This window comes from Littorina saxatilis, unplaced genomic scaffold, assembly GCF_037325665.1.
Source record: "Littorina saxatilis isolate snail1 unplaced genomic scaffold, US_GU_Lsax_2.0 scaffold_745, whole genome shotgun sequence".
Classification (NCBI taxonomy): Eukaryota; Metazoa; Mollusca; class Gastropoda; order Littorinimorpha; family Littorinidae; genus Littorina; species Littorina saxatilis.
The window spans coordinates 5,868-15,113 of NW_027127224.1; the positions used below are offsets into that span (position 1 = coordinate 5,868).

At 44.3% G+C, this 9,246-nt stretch overlaps 1 protein-coding gene across 1 annotated transcript; it reads left to right on the forward strand.

The window, feature by feature from the left end:
• The first annotated feature begins 464 nt into the window (after positions 1-464).
• LOC138955690 (uncharacterized) lies at positions 465-3,576 on the forward strand. Its single transcript, XM_070327244.1, has 2 exons — positions 465-1,910; positions 2,167-3,576. The coding sequence occupies exons 1-2, from the start codon at positions 465-467 to the stop codon at positions 3,574-3,576; spliced, it is 2,856 nt and encodes a 951-aa protein (XP_070183345.1).
• Positions 3,577-9,246: the final 5,670 nt, after the last annotated feature.

Consider the following 9,246-nt stretch of genomic DNA (forward strand, 5'->3'; position numbering starts at 1 on the left):
TACATTTTGTACGTTTTGGAATAATACGCGAGGTGACTTATGAGTGACGACAGTTCCCCAGCTCATAATTTTAGAAAGTCCACCATCGCAGCCCAGTTGGCACGGAAACAGCCGGCCGACAAATCTCTCCCCATAGTGACCACAGATAAGAAGGGAAGAAAAACCCTTACTGTCGGTAACGATCGGGAAGAGGTGATAGACTCGTTACCAATTCCTGCTGACGAAGAAGAGAGTGTTCATCTCTCTCTTCAAGTTGACAGCAACCGTAACGACGAAGAGGTTGATCCACAGGCGTGCACGGACGTGTCACCTGTAAATATGTCTCAGTCCACAAGTGTAGATCCGCTAGAGTTGACTAGACAGCTATTGGCCGAAGGACAGTTGTTGGGGTTAGAAGGAGCCGAGTTGCGTGCATTTGTTCTTAATCAGAAGCAACAAACTCTTGATCGAGGAAAGAGAACGTGATGCTGAACGACAAGACGGCTGAACGACAAGAACGTGACGCTGAACGACAAGAACGTGACGCTGAACGACTACGGCTAGAACGTGACGCTGAACGACAATTCCAACTGGAACAGTTGAAAATCCAGAACGCCAACCAAGAGGGCAACAGGAACAACAACTCGCCAGGACGTATTCGCGAAGATGATGGTTTCAAGCCCAAGATTCCTTTTCTAGACGACCGTGATGACATCGAGAGCTGGTTCCATCAGTTCGAGCATTATGCTCGAGACTGTAACCTGAGTGATGCAGCAAAAGCTTCACGTGTAGTGTACTTTCTGAAGGGTAAGGCGAGAGTCATCTTCTCAAAGCTGAACGAGGAAGACGCTAATGACTACGACACTCTCAAACACGCTTTGTATGAGGGCTTCCAACTCACTAGCGAAGATTATAGAAAGAAGTTTCGCCAAACCAAGAAAAGCGCCACTGACACGTATAAAGAGCACATCACGAAGCTAGAACGGTATCTAGACAAGTGGGTGGAATTAGCAGAATGCGACCAAGATGTAAAAGATCTCAAAGATTTGTTGGTCCGTGAGCAGGTGTTGGACACCCTTCCTCCTGACCTCGCCGTTCACATTAGGGATAGAGACCCTAAGAGCGCCAAAGAGATTGGGATGATAGCCAACACATATCAACAATCTAGATCGAACGTCAAAACTTCATCAACGTACGTCAAGCCTGAAAAACGTCGTTCTCCCCAAGAAGAAACAAGAATAGCTGCTCCATCAACAAAACCCGCAAATCAAACTCTAAAGGCAAAGTTGAGTGACGCCGAGAGAGAGAAACTGCGAGCATCTGGATGTTGTTTCATTTGTAAATTGCAAGGGCATGTCTCTCGTTTTTGTCCAAACAAGAGAGACACAGCAGGTGCAGTTTCATCGAAGAAAGATACACTTGAGACACCGATCCTCTTAGAAAAACTTTGCGGAAATTGCAAGGAAAAGAAATGTGCCGAAGTGGTACCAGTGAAGCTGAATGGAACAATTGTCAACGCTTTGAGAGACACTGGATGTACTGGTATCATTGTCAGCAAGAAGTTTGTGCCAAAGGAGGCATATTCAGCGAAAATGAAGGAGACTACTCTGGCAGAGAAAGACTCCAAGAAGATGTACCACACCGCCGTGGTGCACATCGATTCACCCTACTTTGACTCCGAGACAGAAGTAACGGTGATGGACGACCCAATTTACCCTGTCCTCATAGGTAAATGGTATGGACTAGGTAAAGAGAAGAAATTGACTCCCACATATCCTGTTCGAGACCCAGCGTGGTACCCTGGGACGGCAGCTGCTGTTACCACGAGAGCACAAGCGACAGTAGACGCCCAGAAACCAAGCTGCAGTCACAAACAGGGAGTCAAGGAAGAAGAAAGACTGTATTCGCCAGCTGATCTGAAGAGAGAACAGGCAAGTGACCCTACGTTGAAGACCATCAGGCAATTTGCCAACTCTCCAGAAGGGATCAATGGGATACGGTATTCATACAAGAAAGAAATCCTGTATAGAACAACGAAAGATCGCCACGGAAACGACCGTTCACTAGTAATCGTTCCGAAGAAACTCAGGAACAAAGTTCTTTCATTTGGTCACGATCACCCCATGGCAGGACACTTAGGTCAAAGAAAAACATCTGACAGAATTAGAGCAGAATTCTGGTGGCCAGGGTGTGCAGGAGACATTCGTAGGTATTGCTTGTCCTGTGACACATGCCAAAGAACTGCACCGAAAAGTCGGACAAAGAAAGAGAGTTGCGGTGGATATCATCGGCCCGGTCAAACCTATGTCGGAGAGCAAGAAACAATACATCTTGGTATCTGTTGACTACGCTACCCGATACCCCGAAGCTGTAGCCCTGAAAAACATCCAAGCAGACACCGTAGCTGAAGCTCTCTGGGAGATGTGGACTAGATTGGGAATCCCAGATGAAGTGATAACGGACCAAGGCACACAGTTCACCAGCCACCTGATGAAAGAAGTGAACGACTTTCTCAGCATCAAACACCATATGACTGCACCGTTTCACCCTCAAGCGAATGGTTTGGTCGAAAGGTTCAACTCCACACTGAAGAGCATGCTGAAAAAGTTAGCGATCGATCAACCGAGGGAATGGGACACGTTTATCCCCGCCCTCCTGTTCGCATACAGAGAAGCCCCACAAGAAAGCATGGGATTTTCGCCGTTTGAGCTGCTGTATGGGAGATCTGTCAAAGGACCCATGCAAGTGCTGCGCCAAACATGGACCGAAGAAGAAATCTCAGGGGAGCAGAAGACTACAGCGGAATATGTAGTCAACCTCAGGAACAGAATAGAAGAAACGTGCAACGTGGCACGTGAGAACCTGAAGAAAGCGGCCAGCAAGCAAGCCAAATTCTTCAACAAGAAAACGAAACCAAGGACGCTAGAAGTCGGAAAACGGGTTCTACTTCTACGCCCTGTGAAGAACAACAAGCTGGAACTTACATGGTCAGGTCCCTACAAGGTTGTGGAAAAGTTGAATGAATTCGACTACAAGATCCAAGTTGGCAGAAGAACACGGATCTACTACATCAACCTCATCAAAGAGTACCAAGAACGGGAATTGAGTTCCGACCAAGCAAGCGTTCCTGCTTCAAACGAAGAAGAAATTGACGAAGAAGACGGAGGAGAAGAGGTCGTGGCTGTTGTCATGGAAGAGGACAACACGATGGACGATGACATCTTCAAGTATGACACTCAGAAGATGTTACCCCTCCTAGAAACTCAAAGAACCGAAAATGTGAAGAACATCCATTTCGACAAGAAATTGGACGAGGCAAAGGTCAAAGAGGCGAAGATGATCTGCGAAGAATTTGAAGAGTTCCTAACAGATGTTCCAAAGACGACGAACCTGGAAAAATGTTCCATTGAAGTGACAGAGAAGAAACCAATCTTTGTGAAACCCAGACCCATACCTCACGCCATAGTAGAAACTGTCGAAAAGGAAATTGAAGAAATGCTGAAGCTGCATGTCATCGAACCTGCAAACTCTCCATACAACTCTCCCATCGTCCTGATAAAGAAAAGGACGGAAAGTACCGTTTCTGTTCTGATCTGAGAGCTCGGAACAACGTGGTAGTGTTCGACGCTGAACCCATCACCGATGTCGACCATCTGTTTCAAAGTTTAGGAAAAGCGAAATACTTTTCAAAGCTAGACTTGACGAAAGGATATTGGGCGATCCCAATAGAGGAGGAAGATAGAGACAAGACAGCATTCACAACTTCAGCGGGCCAATTTCGTTGGGCCAACATGCCATTTGGATTGAAAACAGCGACAGGGGTGTTTAACCGCATGATGAGGAAGCTACTCAATCCAATCAGAAGAAAAGACGTCCACCACTTCATGGACGACGTGCTTATAGCAACTGAAACCTGGGAAGAGCACATGTCAGCTCTGAAGGCAGTACTACAGAGGCTACAAGAAGCCAATTTGGCAGCAAAACCCTCCAAGTGCTACATAGGCTACACAGAGTTGCCGTACCTCGGACACGAAGTGGGAGGTGGAAAAAGGTGGCCAGAAAGCGACAAGATCAAGAAGATTCAGGACGCTCTCCCACCCACCACGAAGAAGGAACTACGGTCGTTCCTAGGACTCTGCAACTTCTACAGGTCCTACATCGAGTCATACGCGAACATAGCTGTTCCGTTAACCGACCTGACAAAGAAGTTCAACCCAGACAAGCTTGTCTGGAACGACGAAGCGAAAAGGAGTTTTGAGACACTCAAGGAGAAAATCTCACAGAAACCCGTGCTGTGTATGCCAGACCACAGCAAACCTTTCGTGCTAAGGACTGACGCCTCCGACAAAGGAATGGGTGCTGTTCTCATGCAAGAGCACGAAGAGACTCTACGACCTGTTGCGTACCAAAGCAAGAAGTTCAACGGAGCAGAAAGTAGGTACGCCACCGTAGAAAAAGAATGCCTAGCTACAGTTTGGGAGTGGGAAAGTTCGAACGGTATCTGTACGGGAAACACTTCACCATTGAGACAGACCATCGCCCACTCAAACATCTCCAACGACAACCGAACAACCCTCGTCTGATGAGATGGGCCCTCCAACTGCAGCCATACGAGTTCACCGTACGTGTTATCCCCGGGAAGGACAACCACGGTGCAGATTATATGAGCAGAGCGTCGTACGATGAATAATTATCTACTTGGGATAGGATAATTATCTTGATCCATGGGGTTATGTGACGAATGGAATTCGTGTATCGACTCCCTCTCTCATATTAATCGAGACTTCACTAGTTGCGTCAGAGACTATAGAGTATACAGAGACGCTCCATACGGTGCTGAAAAGTGAGACCGGAAGCCCAGTGGCGCCACCACGCGGAAACATGGAACCACCTACTTTCTCTTTCCACAGCAGTGGTGATATCGTGCTGCACAAGCATGGTTGCGCCAATGCGAAAACGCAGTGGGGCATGGTGTTCGGCCATCAATTGCTCAAACGCACATGCCAAAGGCTTGAGGATGTTCAAATTTCCCAAGGAAGAGAGTAGGTGAGGATTGTTTCTTCAATTTTTCTCTCGTTAAATGTTGGAAAATCAGTAAAAGTTGTAGCGTCGAACTGCGTGTAGATCTATTCTACCGGAACAGTGAAAACACACAATGTACACACTACAGCCTCAAACCAGTCCAAGCTGTGCATGTTGGTACTAGTTTCACATGTAAAAGATTTATTTCTCCTCTACTTTATCTCATTTCGGCATGCCAAGTCTGGAACTGATAGACTGATCTAGTAGCAATACGGTCGGTGATCGATTAGGCCTAAAAAAAAATAGGTGTGGTTACGGTAACCCTACCTACCCTAATTTTAGGGGCCGATCCTATAACTTTTTATTACATTTGTCAACAACAACAAAAAAAAACCGAGTGCAAAAAAACGCAATGAAAGCGAAAGCGCCCGAGTCGCACACTTATTTCCCTGTCAAGTAGGTTTAATTTGTACACATTAGAAAAAAAAAGTTAAAAAAAAAAGTGATTGCCTACCTACCTATCCTATTTTTTGGGGCTATGTTACCGTAACCACACCTTTTTTTTTTTTTTGGCCTTAGGGTAGACATAACCATCTCGTTTGATTGACACGGCCGTCGCGGAGTTATAGAGTAGATCTACAACGGCTTGCAGCTGCGAACGTTAGTATCATTTATCATGATTAATATTTTGATTGTAAATGACGGGCGTGAACATATATACAATGACATAATGACATTTGCACACAAATCAAATAAAATAAATCATAGTTCATACACGAACTAAGACATTACATTTCAAATAAAATATACCGTAGGCTTACATGAACTAAGACATAACAACACTACGTAGCCGAAATGCTTTGTACACCGTGATAAGCTGACAACTTTCGAACAATACCTTCATTCACAGATGCCAAAAGCATAGAAAACTTGTGTAAACTTGGGTTTCTATAAAACTTAGCAGGAATAAACTGGCATCGCAAATCACGAAGTGCGGGGCAACAAAGCACAAAATAAAACTCATCTTCTTTACTTTCCCTGGAAAAAAGGGGCATAACAACATATCCGCATCGTATCTCTTATATCGATTAACGTCAAACACTGTACATAAGGACCCATTGTAGTTTCTTTGTTAACGTGCACAAATAGTTCTGTTATTCCACCTCGGAATCTTGCCATAATAAGAGAGAGAGAGAGAGAGAGAGAGAGAGAGAGAGAGAGGAGAGAGAGAGAGAGAGAGAGAGAGAGAGAGAGAGAGAGAGAGAGAGAGAGCTTTCTGAACAAGAAAGAAGCAACTGAAAAGAAATAAGAAAATCATCGATCGATCAAGATTCTTTAAAGTCAGCCGGTTTGGTCACAAGAATTACAGTTTTCCTTTCATGATAACTTCTTAGCTCCGTGTAATTGACAACCCATTTCAGTTTCGATGTGCTGGGACGACACCAAATTGACTAAATGCCTTAGTTACCGATGATTTAACCGGGAACTATTTCGTTAAACGATTTATTCCTGACATATTTTCTCAGGCTTAACTGACCATGTATTCAGTATGTATTTGTATTTGATTAAAACACACAAAAATAACGACGGTTAGGTCGTGAAAAGAGACTGACTTGAATCATGTTTGCATAACTACAGCGATCCAGCGAATATTGCCCAAGAAAATGTGATTTAATTTTAATCTATACCATTTCTGCGGTGTTTTTATGGTCATTTAAAAAGGATGTTCACAAACAAACATATTTTTTCATCCAGTTACTTTTTGCAGCACTGTCAGCCGGACAGAACAGACAGTATGTTAATATAACCGTGATATAAACACAGCCGACAGCAGCCGCGAAACGCGAGTTTCCTTGTGCGGCAGGGTGTGGCTCTTTTCCCGCGCTGGGCTGGCCGGTCTCAATTTCGCACCGCAGCGCAAAGAAGGATGACGCGTCTCTGTATACTCTATAGTCTCTGGTTGCGTAGACAAAACGAGGTTAAGTGACCGAGACTACGTCATGACGACACTGTATACATATGACGTCAACGCTCGCGCCATTATTCCAAAACTAGTGCAGCGTACAAGGCAAGAATTTGTTTGTCTTCATGGAAAGAAATTTAAACGAAGAAAGCAAAAGGAAACAGCGTGCATTCGTATTAATTCGTGAATATGTACATGAATGATATTCAGTTGAGGTTGCTAGGATGCAATGCTCGGACCGTTTCATTGACTCCAAGATGGCTGCAATCAACGAAGCCACGTAGATTGCACTAGCATAATTATGTTTCACCTTCCGTGGACGGATTCCCATATTTTTGCGAACTCCAAAGGTCCACTAACAGCAGGTAAATCACGCTAGTACCTTTTAACATTATTGATTCACAGGAAAACACAGGTATTGTTCATTTTCCATGTGTTTGTGTCAGTCTGTGAACTCTTGTTTCTGTGTTTGTTTTAGAGAAACAAATTGAATGATATCGATTGAAATCATACTTGATAATAACAGATATTGCACGTGTGTGTTGCAGAAGGTGCAAGTGTACAGGGGTGTACAATGCTTGTGTAAATGATGTCGAGTGAACACTGTGGGGAAGGGCAACGTCAGCGGTAACCACGGAAGGAACCACCAACGTCCCCAAGTGCCACCAAGATCGAGTTTATTGTGATGAGTAGACTACTTTATATTTTGTGAACATTAACATACCTTCATGTCTTCATTTGTGTAAACCGAAATACATTTTCAACGAGAAAAAGAAGTACGTTCCGCTCTTCGATACCAAACGTCAACGCAACAAGAAGAAGAAAGACAATGTTGTTACGTGTGTGTGAAAGCACACCAGCGAAATCATAATCTATAAAACTTTCATTTAAAGATTCTAAGAGAAAAAGATTGATGTCTGTGAGAGTGATCATGTGCATGTTTTTGAAAGTACAGTGTTATTAAATTTCTTATTACTTCTTTGCACTTGTCTCTGTTAAACACTGATCAGCCCTAGAAACGAGAAGCAGACGTCAGACTCTCTCTCTCTCTCTAGTCTCTCTCTCTCTCTCTCTAGTCTCTCTCTCTCTCTCTAGTCTCTCTCTCTCTCTCTCTCTCTCTCTCTCTCTCTCTCTCTATCTGTACTATGTGTGTGTGTACATGTGTGTGTGTGTTGGGGGTGGGGGCTGGTGGAGGGGGGGGGGGGCGTGGGGGGACAAAAAGGAAAAACGGAACTAGATCACTACAATGCAACACATTCAATGAATGATAATTGGCCACAATTGCATACACCGGCTTACATTCTTCTCGTCCTCTTTGTCTACCGCAAGTCCTCTTTCGCCACAAAACGCTACAAGCAGGGCACAGATGAAAAATAGCGACACGTGCATTTTGCAGCCGAGCTTCATGACGCGCGCGTAAAAGGGGAATCCCCGGGAGTTCCCATTGCTTTAGAAAATTATATAAAAATGAAAATGTAACGAAACGCGAACATGTGGCAGTTTGTCGGTAGGCTTGATATTTATCACTCGTATCATAGGAGTATTTGAAGTGTCTTCCACAAGCAGCGAAAGTGCAGAAATGGCTATTTTGACCCATTTGACCAGACAGTACTGGCCAACCAGACAGTACTGTAACATACGTACGCGCTCAAAACACAGACGACGACAAGAGTAAACAAGAAAAGCAAAAGCTTGTAGGACTTTCCTTTGTCCTGTCTCATTACAGTGGGACTCCCGTGTTAAGACTCCCGAGTTTCTGTTTTGTAACCACTGTAATTTGACCCCAATGTTTAAACTCCCTCTTTTTAGCGATGGTAAACTTTGTATGTATGTGCGTGTGTGTGTATGTATGTATGTAAGTGTGTGATAGAAACTTTAACATTTGACTGAACACCGAAATACTAATTTCACCAACATCTTCAAAGTATTGAAGCAATGATCAACATTTCGTCGGCATGTGTGTAGTTAAAGAGTGTATCCAAAGAAAACGGGTGGTAGTTTTTTTTTTTTTTTTTTTGTGGGGGGGGGGGGGGGGGGGGTAAAAGCAGGTAACTGGTTTGTGTCGTGTGTGGTATATAGACCAGGTCAGGGGTCAAGATCAGGTCAGGTCGCGTGAACTGAAGGATTGTGGTATAGATTCACGTTTCAGTTCTCACCTCTGCATTCGCCGATTCGGGGAAGACGATTTCACAATAGATAAATAAGATACCAAAGGAGATTTCCTACAATTGGATCTGCACAGCGTGTTTCCATTGTCTGCGCGAGGAAGAGCTGTCGAAAGC